The sequence below is a fragment of the Acomys russatus genome, chromosome 5 (genome assembly GCF_903995435.1).
Source record: "Acomys russatus chromosome 5, mAcoRus1.1, whole genome shotgun sequence".
NCBI classification, from domain to species: Eukaryota; Metazoa; Chordata; class Mammalia; order Rodentia; family Muridae; genus Acomys; species Acomys russatus.
In genome coordinates, this window is record NC_067141.1 from 47,617,633 (window position 1) to 47,632,587 (window position 14,955).

The following is a 14,955-nucleotide window of genomic DNA, read 5'->3' on the forward strand; positions in this document are numbered from 1 at the left end:
CCATAGTACCAAATACGTCCCAAGTAAACAGAAGACCCTGACTACTTATAATTTTCTTTTGTCAGTACAGACACCACCAAATTGCCTTTGAATCAAGCAGGCTCTGATGTGCTCCTTTATTTTAGGTAGATGGTTTGAAGGTGGATTCATCTTTCACATATAGGAAAATATGGACTATGTCTGCTTTTCAACCAGAACTCCTTCTCACTTATCTTTTGACGCATGGCTATGCTCCATATGGCAGCTTTAAAGAGCATCTCATTTGCACAAAAGGGGAATTTTTATTTACTACCTTATCAATTTTTCAACATAAAATTTAATGCCCAAACTTAATCAAAATAATCAACACACATGCTTGACCTTTTGTTATAAAAATATGTGAAAAATATAATTTACACAATGCAAGATATGGAACTATATATACAGTCAATAAGTCATGAGATATTTAATTGGAATGTGCTGAGATATTAAATAACTCTACCTGTAATAAAATATTTTAAACCTTTCTCACATGCCATTTGTAGTTTAATGAGAGAGTATATTTTCTTATATAAATTTTAATTACACTAGAATCATTTGAAACTTGAAATTATCCAGCCATTAAAAATTATCAGCGACTGGGGTGTTAGCACCTGTCTTTAATCTCAGCACTCAGAAGGCAGAGACAGGTGTATTTCTTTGCGTTTGAGGCTGGACTAGTCTACAGAGTGATTTCCAGGACAGCTAGGACTACAGAGAGAAACTCTGACTCAAAAAACCAAAGAAAATTCAGATAAATGATAAAAATAATTGTTTTCATCATTCTCAAGAAGTCCTCTTAATTTGACCCTTTTATCCAGAAAAGAAACCACATGCCATTGATATGCTGCCTCAGCAATAGCAGTGCAAAGCCATGCACTGAACAAGAACACTGTCATTATTCACAAAACGTCATTTCAAGAGCAAGAGCCTAGCCAGGGATGGTGGTGCACACCTTTAACCCCAGCACTCAGGAGCGAGAGGCAGGCAGATATCTGTGAGTTTGAGGCCATCTTAGTCTACATCAAAGTTCTAGGCCATCTGGGTCTATATAGTAAGCCTTAGTCTATATCTATATATAGATATATCTGGATATAGATCTATTTCCATATATAGATTTACATGTAGATATACAATTTTACTAGATATAGATTGCATATATACTGACAGAAGACAACAAAGTAAGTGCTTCCAGTATTTTTTTTGGTATTTTAATGCTCTTCATTCATAAGAAAGCCGACTCTAAAAGATACTGACACTGGCAGGTTTTATTCATATATAAATTTATATCTCCATAAACATGTTCACATTGTGCCTTTTTCTTATAGCAATTATCACCACCTGGAGATTATATATATATATATGATTTTCATGGCTCCTTAACCTTTACAGCTCTGGAGTCTGTTTAATAGAAGATAATTTAAAAAGAAAGAAAGAAAAGAAAAACAGAAACAGCGTTTGCTTACCTAATTCAGGCTTCTTATAAAGACTGTCTTTTTAAAATTTACATTTCATGCAAGGTTACTAGATTTCCTCACAGGAAAATCACAGAAAGAAACTGGCTTTATTTGTCTTAGGTACAATATATCAAGCTTTTGTTAATAATTATGTTTAACTATGTTATTTCTAAATCAAGGTTTTCTTGATTTCACCATTATCTCACTGTGTGTTGCTGCTAATCTTGGAAGCAGAGAGCACATAAGAAAGTAAATGCTATAAATTGTGTTTTTAATAAGTTGAAAAAGTAATAAAAAACTTTAGATCATAATAGTTTACTATAACTTATAAGTTATTGTTACCATATAAGGTATCAATCATTGTTTTATTTTGTTATTTTTCAGTCCTTTTAAATTCATTTTCCTACCTACAGATAAAAAAAAATAATTAGCCACTAAAAACAAAACTAAGAATCTGTGGGCTAAATTTTTTATATGATGGGAATCCTTGAACTGCATTTCCTGCATTTCCGGGCTAGGACACACTGGAAATTATGACTTCTGAAACCACTTAACAACAGTCCTTACCTCCAGTATCTTCCCATTAAATATGTCTTTCCCCAAATCAAAAAGTCATCTCTCTAGAAAAAAACCAAAATTTCGTTGTTTGCTTCAAAGCTTTAACTAGCTTTAAAGCTATTTTCTACACATACAAAACTCAATCCCTAAATGTGTGCCTCCAACTACTACATACATTGCATCTCACACTAAGCAGTTTAAGCATCTTTGCAACTCTCCTTCTGGGACAACAACCAAAACGCGGGCCACTGCCAACAACATTACCCTTCACTTCCCTGTGTTCAGGCGAACACTTCCCTTTTGTCTAGATAGCCCTTTCTTTTTCTCACTCATAGTCCCTACTCAAGTAACCCATTCTCTATGAAGTTTTCTAATCATCCCTCTCCCAGAGTTTGTTCCATTATGCTGTATTTTATAGTTCTTTGATTAAAACTGGATTTTGGCACAACACATTGCATCACATTATTCCCCTCATTCCTCCTATACTTTGTATTTTCAAAGACAGCACATATGTCTTATCCTTGAATTTAGGACCCATCTCACAGTAGACCTTCAATTAATGTTTCCTGAGCAGAGAAAAGCCTATTATATGATGCTGTCTTTCTATGATTTCAAACTCATGCTGTGTACTACACTAGCACGGACAGGGAGATCTTGCCTATAGATATAACCACTGTAGAATAACGAAGAACCTAGTGAAATCACCCCTTTTTCCTAGTAATTCTACCATTGGTTGTAAAGTACAGTTGTAGCTACAGAGCGTAAGCAAGTCATACTGATAGAGAGGGTGAGTTTGTAAAATTTCTTTTTACTGTAGATCGTGACAGTTATAAGTGACTGAAGGCTCTGACTTAACAACAGTGTGATGGGCTGTATATTCCACTTAAGCTTTGTGAGCTGTTTGAAAAACACAGCTGCTAATGCTTTAATTGGCAAAGATTGGGAGCACAGACCAAACAGAATTGGTTCTTTTCAATTCCAAGATGTACACTCTATCATCTATCCATGCGCTGTTGTATCCACTCATTCATGCATCCACCCATCCATCATGAATGCAGGATCTCTTAAAGCTCTAAGGCCCACAATTCTGTGTTCCTGAAGATTATATTTCAAGAAAATTTCAGAAGTCCCAAAGATCCTCTAAGAACTCAGACTTGGTCCAAAACAATTAGCAGGGATGGGCAAGATGGCTCCCAAGGTAAAGGTACATGCTGTGTATGCCTGATGGCCTGTGCTGGATGGAACTCATGGTGGAAGAAGAGAAGCAATTCTTGAAAATTATTCTCTGACCTCCACACACCCACCTTCACAAACATATCACATACAGATATGCATAGGCATACACACATGCACATGCACACTTGCACACATGCACTCACACACAATCACATACACACACACATACACACACACGCGCGTGCACACACACACACTTGCATGTACAATAAATAAAACCTAAAAATGATTTGAAGGATGTAAGAACAGCATGCCTCAGGAATACTAAAAGTAAGATTCTGCAAAGGTGCTATTTAGCTAGGTGCACTCCTTAACCTTTGTGCATCATTTCCCTGCATAAACAATAGTTTGGGACATCATGTTTAACTTTAAAGGGGCCTAACAAGTTGAAGAATAAGTTATTTCTTAAAAATTGGAAAAGGGATCACTGAAATTCTAAATGATACTCAAACACTGTTCATAGTGAAAGCATGCCAATGGTAGAAGCTTTGCTGTGCATTTGTTTGCTCTATTTGTTCAGAAATAAAGAGACCTATGGAGTTAATAAGTATGAATCTTTGACACAACAATAACTCAGAATATACCTTTGCTTCTGTTGCATGGGCTGCTGTCTCATAGCCATGTACTGCATATCTTCTTGTAGACGGTTAAGAGGAGAGTCTGGCTTCACACGAATCCCATAATAATGGTACTTGGAGTTTCCTCTTCACAAAAGAACAATAAATATGGAAACAAGAAAAGTCGGTACAGATAATATTAGTCATTAACGTCACATAAAAAATTGGGTTAAAACATTATACTAACAAATCACGCTTATGATTTATCTGTTCTGGATGCCTGTTATATTTTAATGACATTCCAAAAATCAAAATAAGATTCCAAAATAATCACCTCAAGACCTCAAGGGTAAAAATTCCCTTTAAACTTTCACTTAAAAGTTAATGGTTGGGCCATTCACGAGTCATCCACAGGACAAATCACTGTACACTAGACAGCAACTTTCCACAAACATGCAGAGGGGAAAAAAAAAAAAAGGCTTTATTCTGTAGACTTGGATTAATTCCTCTTTTTGTGTCTATTTTTAAATGGTATTATTGTTACATTATATGATGGTTATTTTTTAATGTCTTGAAACCTAAAAAAGTACTTACTATACTTCCTTTAACACATTTTATTAGTTTCTATTTTTTATTGATTCATATCTGTTGTTTACTAATAAGATATACCACAGGAGACTGGGATATTTCCCTGTAACAGTGATTAAGTCCTATTGGAATAAACATTTTGGGGCTTCTTAGAAAATGAAAAATAGCATGCTTGATATTAGAAATGATAATTTTTATTCTGAATGGAACTTGCAAATTCTTGCAAAAATAACATTTTAAATATGTAAATTCTTGCAGAGAGATTAGTTTTTCACAAGTCTATATATAGCAATACATCAGTGAGTGCTCTTCCAACTTTTTTCCTTCATTTACAAGGAGAAATGCAAGTAGTGTGTGGATTAAACATTTCTAATGAAAATAGATAATTTCACTTCCCAAACTAACAAGCATAGATTAGGCGAGCCATATATTTGAAGAGACATTAGAGTAATCAAATCCCTATACTTTCAAAGAAATGTAAATTTAATGCTCACAGAGAGAAAGACCTTCCACTTGGGAGGTTAGATCTTGTTTACAAAGCCCACTGAAAGCAGAGCAAAAGCCTACAACAAAACCCACCACAAATACACTCTGAAGCATTCTATAGGAACTGGAGGTTGTAGGGAGTAAAGAGACCCATGGAAGCATGCAGCATTAACCATGGGGAAAAGCACAAAGTAAATTGATGGTTTTCTTCTGAGACTCAGTTTCTTACGAATTAGCATTGAGGTTGGAGTGAAAGGAAACACTTTTTATCCCACCAGGGATGGATGGTCTCACAAGAGCAGCACACCCAAGGCTGTCCTCAGTCAGATTTAATTTGGAGCCAGGATCTATTAAAAGGTTCCCTTTAAATTGCCTTTGGTGGCGATGCAATGGCACTATGGGCTTTTTGTCTACTTAAGTGCCAAAAGAGGTTTGGTTGGTTTGGATAACTTTACTAGACAATTTTGTTGACAGATAATGCTTCCATAGAATGTTCACTTAACACACACACACACACACACACACACACACACGATTTAATCTGCCCCTTGATATGTACTGACTTCATTCTATTCTTTGGAATAGGAGTCAAAAGCTGATGTCAGTTTCCACAGCAGAATGTCTGAAATTTCATCCTTATGCCATCAGCTTTCTCTATTAACGTTCTCCCAGCTTCCAAACACTCTATTTGTTTAAACTCAATCCACAGCACTTATTCCTTCCTTAGTCTTTCAGGCTTTCCTTTCCAACTCCATCGCAAGCACCACACAGGATTTTAAAAGGATTAGGAGACAAAATGCTTGGGGGTGGGGAGCCGAAGCATACGCTGCAACTTGCAGAATGTACTTTTTCCGAATATGGATTCTACTCATTCACAAGCCCAAACAACACCAATTTCATCCCTTTCTATTTTAAAGATGTGTTTCAATGTTTGAATAGAGCCTCAGAATAGGACCCATTGAAACCCTTTCCGTAACAAAGGCACTACAACAATACCACTGTTAGAATGTTGACTAAAACCTAGAGTTTCAAAATATTGGCACCAGATATGGAACAACTGAGCCATCAGCTAGGAGATATTAGGTTAGTCTCTGAATATGGTTTTCCTGGTTGTTTTGTTTTGGTGGTGGGGGAGGATGGAGGGGGAATACTCGAGAAACAAAAATTTCTCTTTTTCAAAGAAATGAAAGCTAGTTTCTTCAGTCTGAATGGACAATCATATTCTGCAATTTAAAATGTACTACATTTTGAATTACCAGTAGAAGAATATATTTATGAAAGAACTGAACCTCTGGCAATTTGAAAGTTGCACATTTTCATCAAAGCAAGTGAAAGGCAAGATCCACAGTTCAAATTCATACAAACTCTCCTAAAATTAACACAGTAATGAGGGTCTGGGCATACTGCCCCAAAATATGGTACTTAGCATTAGAGAAAACAGCAGAAACAGGCCATGGAAAGTAGAAAAAAATTCTTTTACTTCTCCTTCAGTGAAATGGGTGAAAAGCACAGCTGATCTTCCTTGATAAATTGTTCTTAGGGCCCATTGGTATGAGGCTCCTAAGACCCTGCATCTGGATGAAAGGAATATCTCTCACTTTGAAGAGACAGCTTTCCTGGGCCTCCCTCCATACTATTTATCATTTTAGATGACACCACTTTGTCCATTCAGGCCTCTCTGGAAGTGCCTCATTCACCAGAGGTAGCATAAAATCACAATTCTTCATTTCTTTGAGTTTATATATATATATATAAAGTCATTGCATTCTATAAAACATATACAATAGATATAATTTCCTACTTAACTTTAATTTTCAATTTGGGTCATTTGAGAAGAAGCAGCCCCCATTGAGAAACTGCCTAGATCAGACTGGCCTGCAGGCATGTCTTTGGGAGGACCTCTGGATTATTAACTGACATAGGAGGGTCCAGGCCAGTGTGGGTAGCACCATGCAAAGGTAGGTGCATGTGTAAGAAAGCTAGTCAAACAAGAGCCCATGCGTGAGGCAGCAAGAAGAACCATTCTTCCATGTCCCTGCTTCCAGGTCCCTGCCTTTAGTTCCTTTCCTGCTCCGGACTTCTCTCAGTAAAGGCTTGAGACCCAGAAGTGTAAGCCAGTTACAGTTTGTCCTCCCTTTTCATGCTTTGGGCATGATCTTTTGTCATGGTAACAGAAGCTAGAGTGATTGGATGTGTATTTCCCACATGAACCGTGCTTCCTTATGCAGATTTGAGCCGTGCATCTGGAGATGGGTAAGGGGCATATCAGTCTTTTTTCTCTGACAACATTCACTTCTCCTGACAGCAAATATGCTCAAATGATTAGGGTATTGCTTCTCTTACAGAGATTTTTTTTTTAAATCCTCTGTACTATAAGTCTTTGAGGCTGTGACGTATAAATAAAGATCGTCACTCAATGTACAGTGTGGCATCTCTAATTAAATGCTTTGTACATGATTCCTGTATGATGTGGAAAGTCAAAGGAGTCACGTATTTCTCCCTAAATGTTTAAACTATTAGTTTTCAATCTGTGAAAATCATAGAAAATAAAGTTGAAGCTCAAAGGCTCAAAATTTTCTTTTCATCATGTTTGCTTAGAAAAATCACTCATTGTTTCTGAAGGAAAGAAACCCACGAAACTGAAGTCCTACCCAAACTCCCATATATACCTATTTTCACAATCAAGAACAAGAGAAACAATTAGAAAGCTTAGAAGGCTAATAGGAGGTAAAATATGACCAACAGCAAGCACTTCAGGATTACAGGATAAAGTGCAAACATCAGCCTTAACTTCTTCTAGTCAAATAGTTTTCATAAAAATAATTAAATGCATTTTAAAACAGGGAAGCGTTTAGTTTCCCATTTAATATGTCACTTTATTCATGTTTAGTTTGTTTATTTTCAAAAAGCAATAACAATGGTATGTAACAATTCTTAAAAGAATCATATGAAAATCTTGCACACTGCTTGGCCTTCTAACTTGTATGTAGTTTGAAAATCAGCTTAGCAATATTCACTGAATAATAACGCTCATTTTCCTATGGACTTTATAAAGTGAGTTCATACTATATTTATTTTTCTCCTCACTGTTTTCTGTAATCAAGTACATTTTCTTTCACTGTACCACGCTGCTTTAATTGGAAACAGAGAGCTGAGCTAATTATGTGGATTGTCAATACTAACCTAGTTCCTAATCTCCTAGTTCGTAGACCCATAAAAATGGACCTTATTAGTTTTCCAAAAGAGGCAGCGTTGACTGGGTCCAGTTTGTGTTCCTGACAATGTCGAAGATAGTGGTTGTACAGAGTGCTTCTTGGAAGGCTCACTCCTTCTGCTGTCTCATAATTGTCCAACAGCCACTGGAGCTGTTAAGATAAGAGAGAATAAGCAGAGAATTCATGTAGTTTGCCAAAACTTCAGCAAGATACAGTATGTGCAAACACTTGGAAGTACTTCATTAGCTCTTAGGATAAACTGCGACCACTCAGAAGCTGCCACATCTGACTTTCTAAGCTCTGGAAACCATCACAGCAGTTATCAGTTTAGAGGATATATTTTCTTCAAAATTTCAAGCCTAAGTAGAGATACTAATTTTCCATATATTGACTACAATCCTGGACGTATGTACTTTTTAAAGAAATTAAACTAACAGCACTCACTGGTCAAAATTCATAATAGTAACATATCATTTATAAGCGTTATAAAACAAAACATTCTGTTAAGCCTCGAAATATGGCACTGAATTCATCTTTTACATTGACTTGTTACAGTGAGTAAACAGTAGGCTTACTTATATGAGATTTTATATTAAAATTGTGTTCTTTTTTATACAATTGTAACTTATCTCAAGGGGCCAGTAGATAATACAATAACATCTACTGGGACGAATGCTGCAAATAGGCAAAGCTTAGTCACTGTTCTTCCCAAAGAAGCAAACTCGCTCGAGGTTACGGACAACTTCCATATGATGAAAGGCAATAATGTTTACAGTCATCTCAATTTTCCATCTCAAAGTTCAGGTGTCCCTTTTCTTCAAAAAATTGGAAGGCATACTATTGTGCTAAACAGTAAATAATGTTTTCTTGGCCTATAGTTTATATTTTAAAGTTTTATATTGAACTTTTAAAAAATAATGTTTAAGTTTGAAAGTATCTCTGCTAGATATACATTATTAAATTTCAACTTATTCATTTACTTACTTACAAAAGAGGGGAAATAAATGTAAATGATCTTCCTAAGGTTATATATTGTCTCTGTCTGAGTGCAGTTTCTGATTCCAGTTTCCTAATTCCTCTAGACCTATAGGCCATCAAAGCAGCAAGCGCCGCACATCACTTGTTTTCACCATCTCCATGGCAGTTATAGATAGTAAAGAGCAAATACCAAATCTGAGATGCAGTTAAATTTAAATTATGAAAGTAAAACAATGCCAAGGTGAGCAGCTTTGCTTGTCCTCTGAGTATTTAGCAAAAGTCTAAAAGTGACAATGACCTAAACATTCAAGTAAATCAAAGATTTCTTCTATTTTATCTATCCATTTTAAGACTTTTGATTAAACTTAGAACCAGAACTTTCAGAGTTTCTATAAAAAATTATCAAAATATTTTGGTTACTTTTTAAAAATCTATGACAGCTGAATTTTTCAGAGGATTTTTAACTTCAAATATCCCTAAGTAATGGTTAAATAGTTAAATATATATCACCAAAGCTGCAGTAGTTAATGGCTTAGAAATTATACCCCAGAGCATGTAAGATACTTATAAAAATAAAATTATGTCCCATTAAGGAAGACTTTTAGTTCCCTAAGGAACATATTTCCATATGAATAAACAAACTTAAAATACATATTAATATTGTATCATATATAATTCAATGCTATCAACCACTAAAAAGATCACACAAAATTACCTCTTCTTTTTATAACAGAAAAATATTACAGGTCATCAATTATTTTAATAGCATTTATTTTTAGTCTTTGTATCAGTAAAACAAATTCAGAGACACTCAAACATGAGTGTTATGTATTGAAAATAATGCACAGAACAGGTTCTTCCTATCCATCTGTCTAATATGAAACATCAGAGGTAAACTCACTCATGCAGTAAGCCACTGAGGTTGAAATCAGGACTCTGCTTGGGATAGTGGCTAGCCTGCTTCTTTATAGAGCTTTTTTCCTTTTTTTTACATTTCAAGAATTTCAAAATATAAAACACAAGTAGGAAAGACAAACACAGCAGTACAAACCTGACTCATATTTCATCCATGCGCCTCAGTAAAATGATCAGGATGTGAAAGCACTTCAAGTGGAATTCAAGCAGCCATTGTGAACCACATTGCACAAAAGTGTGCTACAGCCTTTCAGACAGGTGCTAGATAGAGCAAGCCACAACTACCTTCTATTGGTATTTTTAACATGTTAAAAATAGGAACATAGACCAATCAAGGGTTGACAAAGAAATGATAAAAAAAAAAAAAAAAAAAAAAAAAAAAAAAAAAAAAAAAAAAAAAAAAAAAGCTCTTGGAAGGATTTTGCATAAAGTGAAAATATTTTTAGGACCTGCAAGTAATGTAATAAATTTCTCACATCCACAGCATGCATTGTAGAACACATTTAAGTTGAAAGTACTTAAAATGTGTGTGTCCCCATAAAAGGCATAATAATACAATTAAGAAAGAGGAGTGAAATAATTCAGTATACTTTCCTTTGTTAATGAACAGGTGCACATTTATATGGAAAAAAAAAATCTTAGTTTAAAGGACATTTCCCCTCAGAATTGGAACAGTCAATATTAAAATGTGAACTTTATAAAACTAATATACAAATAAAAGAAGATCAATACAAACAATTTTAATGTGATATAAACAAATGAAAATAGATATAGGAACAAAAATTTTAATACTATCTTAGTTGTACGTTAGTCTTCTTATAACATTTACATACTTAAAGGTAAAAATAACCAAGTAGAAAAGCTTACTCATTTGTTAGTCAAGGATAACCTTATAGATAAAATATTTTATGTAAGATTTTGAAAAAGCAAATATAAGTATTTGATGAAATTTTTAAACAGTGTATTTAATAAAAGTGGAAAGTAGCACAAAAATTAAGGGTCAACATAAAATGTTTCAAGTCCAACAGTGACTATGTGTGAGTTAATCAGGTCAATTTTAGTAACAGTTTCTATATATAGTAAATAAATAAATAAATAAATAAATAAACCTTTATGACAAAATGTCTTCCTTAATTATAGCAAAAGGCTGCAAAATCCATTCCAAATCCTAAGTGGTGCTATCTACAGCACAGGTGGAGAATTCAGAGAGGAAATGGATCTTTTGTCAGAATGGCTTTTCAGTCCTCTCACATTAAAGTAAAAACTTTGACCTGTTTTGAAATTTTATTTTCTTCTTATTTTTTTATATTCCCCAAAATGTTTTACATTTAAATGAGGGTTTTTTTTAAACTATAAATTCGACTGGTGTGAACATACAAAATAGACATACACACACATACTAAACAGCATCCAGCTGTGGTTGGTTCATAAGTTCCAGAGGACAGCTATCTTGATGACTTGACAAGAGCAAAGCTAAACTGTATGTTCTGACTCCATCTCATGAGAAGAAGGCACTTTCTTCCTTGCAGAAGTATGGAGAGCACATGGAGGGAAAGAAGAGGGTCACTAGAGATAAGAGTCCCAAGACAGAGGTGACATCTGCTGCCTCAGGGTCCCAGCTGGGAAGACTGCTAACACCGCACCTCCGGCTATTTTCCCATAAACTTACTATAGAGGCAGTACACTCTCTAGGATATGCTCGAAAAGACTTAAGAGATACAGTTGGAATATTTAATCTACATTTTACATATTAGGGCTTAATTGTCTGATTTTGACACATGATGAAACTGTAAATCAGACATTGACTCTAAAACATAGGATTAGATGGTATTACTTTTATGCTTCTGGGTTAACTCACTCATTATGATCATTTCTAGCTCAATCCATTTATCCACAAATTTCGGGAACTCCTTGTTTGGTATTACTTTTATTATTAGAGAAACTTAGCAGCTACATTTCTGTAATATAATGTAAAAGATTATGTGATGTCCCACATGCTACCTACCCAAAGGAAGTGAGTAATTCTTATAAGGTATGTTGGTTTTTTGCTGTTTTCTCTTTAACAAAATGTATTTGGACATTAGAATTCAAAATTCTTAACATTTAGTAGTTTAGAATACATCTGTTTCTTTTATTTTATTCTTCTAATAAACTATCTTATACAGTGATAGTATTTACAAGCTTGTAAAATATTTTAAAGCTTGTGAAATATCATAGAAACTTTTAACCTTTATCTTTAAACCTAATTATTCTACTAATGAACCAACATATCCTCATCTATGGGCAGAAAGCACGATAATTGCATCTTTCGACCTTTGCATTTAATCTGTATTAATCAGAACAGATTACGGAGGATGAACAGATCCAATTTTTCCTAAAGGGAAACACTGACTGACAAATAAAAATAAATAAATAATGCATTGCCCAATTAATGTCTAGATGTAACATTCGGCATTTTCCAGGTGGCGTATTACCAATTAGGAATCACCGTAAGTCAGTGCACCGATGCTATCCAATTTGACAGGCCTACAGTAACTTTTATTTACAATACTGCCAAGTCAGCAGTGGAGGCATGACTATAAACTAAGGTTTTACTTTAAGTTGAATATATATCAGTAGCTTAAGCTTGTAAGCATTATGAACCAACTGTCTGCTAGATTATGAAAATTCTGAGAACACGAATGCCTAGAGGTTTTAATATACGTTCAGTGGAATTAACAAGAAACACGTGCTCAAGCACTATGCACAAGCTAGTAACAATCCGTTTAACAACAACTCTACATAAACTTTACCATCTAACGTATTGTAAATTGGATACAAAAAAACACTAAATGAAAAATGTCCATTGATTACAGCTAGGAGTGTAAGACAAGCTTAAGCCTGCAACTAAAAGAATTAGGTATGTTTTAGACTTAGGCAGCTATATAAAATTTATTAACAGTATCTATATACATAAAGTTAAAAAAATAAAATATATACATAAAAGTAGTTTACCAATGGAGTTTTAAAGAACCAAAATCAAATCAATATTAAATGCGAAAAGATAAGTCGTATCGTTTTAGAGAACAACTTTTTTTTAAAGGATTAGGTTGAAAGAAAATAAGTTACTCTGAATCTTAAGGATGTATGTGGGAAATTATAAAGTGACCCGCACATTCTTCATTTAGTTAGAATGTTATGAGAGAGAAGCCTCCACCAATACATACATACTGACTGAAGAATGTTTGAGGAGAAAAAGAGAAACCAACACAGCGTATGTATCAGTTGCAAATAGTCCTATACCTGAATGGGAAGGGACACCTGAGACATTACAGGTCAGGTCTGCGCCCTTCTGTTACTTCTTGTATTCATCTAGTCTGCAAATATTTAGTACGCATCTACGCCTACATGCCAGCACTGTTTTAGGCAGGAGGGCTGTATTAGAAGACAAACCATAAAAAGCTTTATTTCATTGCAGCTTTTCCTAGTGAACAAATATGTATTGGGTGTCTATGATGCTAGTGCTGAGATAATGCCAGCAGGTTAACATGAGAAACAGACTAAAGCACTGTATGCAGGATAAATCCCCTCAGCTGGAACATACTATTGCATACAAAATATAGATGTTGCCCTTGCCATTTAAATGTGGATGATAGTAGCATACTGAAAATAGTAAATATGGATTAGCCGCATAAAATATGCTTAACAACACACCAGAAGAGGCTGGGAATATTCTGTTGCCAAGAGTGCTGGCTGCTCTTCAAGAAGACCTGGGTTTGAGTACCAGCACCCACATTGCAGCTCACAGCCATTTTCAGTTCCAGGGGATCCACTGCTCCCCTCTTTCCTCTCTGGGCACCAGGAATACATATTGTATACATACAAACATTCAGTTCAACAGTAAAAATAAGTAAATCTTAAAAAAAAAAGAATATACTGAGAGAATGGAATATAAAATGTGATATGCCACTTCATCATTAAATGTATAAAGAAGGAGAGAAAGAAAGAGCCAAGTCGGATTCTACTAGAAAGGGATTATATACTGTACTTGCACATAATAAATTTCTGAGTCATTATTAATAATTAAATGCATATAGATAAAATAGGAAATCATATTTGCACAATATTGCAAAATAAAATAGATTTTTAGGCTCAAAAGTTATTATTAACACCCACGTTATGAAGTTTAAATATGAGTATACATTATAGATAATTTTCCCTCTTTTTCCTCCTAATGAAATCATCATTTGTAGAAACTGATAATTCAGTGAACTAATCATCATAAAGACGAACTCATGTCTAACTCAGGGAATCCTACTAACTCAAATAATTCTGTATTATCCTCTAGTGGTTGGTAAAAATAACAATGTTCAGTAGCATCTAATATATAGGCAATGTTTTCTAAAATACTGTTCCATTGTTAAATTTCCTTGTAACAAAAAAAATTGCCAACCAAGTCTGAAGAACTTGGAACAACTTAAGAAAGAAGGCACATACATACTAAGTGACACTTTGCAGCTGCTGGGGGACATCCCATGAAAGCCAGGGGCATCACAATGTCCCAAAAACAAGACAACAGAAACATCTTCTGCATTCAAAGAGAAGCTAAGCTAATAGCCATCAGCAAAATGCTCCTGTTGCTCCTGTTCACACAAAAATGCTCTACAAGCAGCTTTGAACTTACGTTATGACTTCAGAGATATAATAAAAATGAGCAAAACTTATATTTTCACCACATGAACAACATTTGTGTCCATTCTTCCTACATACTGAAATGTAGCTACTAGGCTTAAACACATGGAAGATTTACTGCACTATGCAATAAAAACTCAAAATCAGTGGCTGGAGAGATGGTTCAGAGGTTAAGAACACTGCCTGTTCTTGCAAAGGTCCTGAGTTCAATTCCCAGCAACCACATGGTGGCTCACAATTATCCATAATGAGATCTGGTGCCCTCTTCTGGTGCGC

The 14,955-nt window shown here is 34.8% G+C and overlaps 1 protein-coding gene across 7 annotated transcripts in view; it reads right to left on the bottom strand.

The window, feature by feature from the left end:
• The window catches only part of Rfx3 (regulatory factor X3), a 263,116-nt gene that overhangs the window by 56,164 nt on the left and 191,997 nt on the right, over positions 1–14,955 (bottom strand). For all 7 annotated transcript variants that reach the window (XR_007830654.1, XM_051146299.1, XM_051146298.1 and 4 more), the window contains 2 exons: positions 8,084–8,265; positions 3,854–3,973 (listed from right to left, as the gene is read on the bottom strand). Coding sequence is in view for 6 of the 7 variants with exons in the window: in XM_051146299.1 (XP_051002256.1) it covers positions 3,854–3,973; positions 8,084–8,265 (302 nt within the window). In the remaining variant the exon portion in view is untranslated. The remainder of the gene's footprint in view (positions 1–3,853; positions 3,974–8,083; positions 8,266–14,955) is intronic.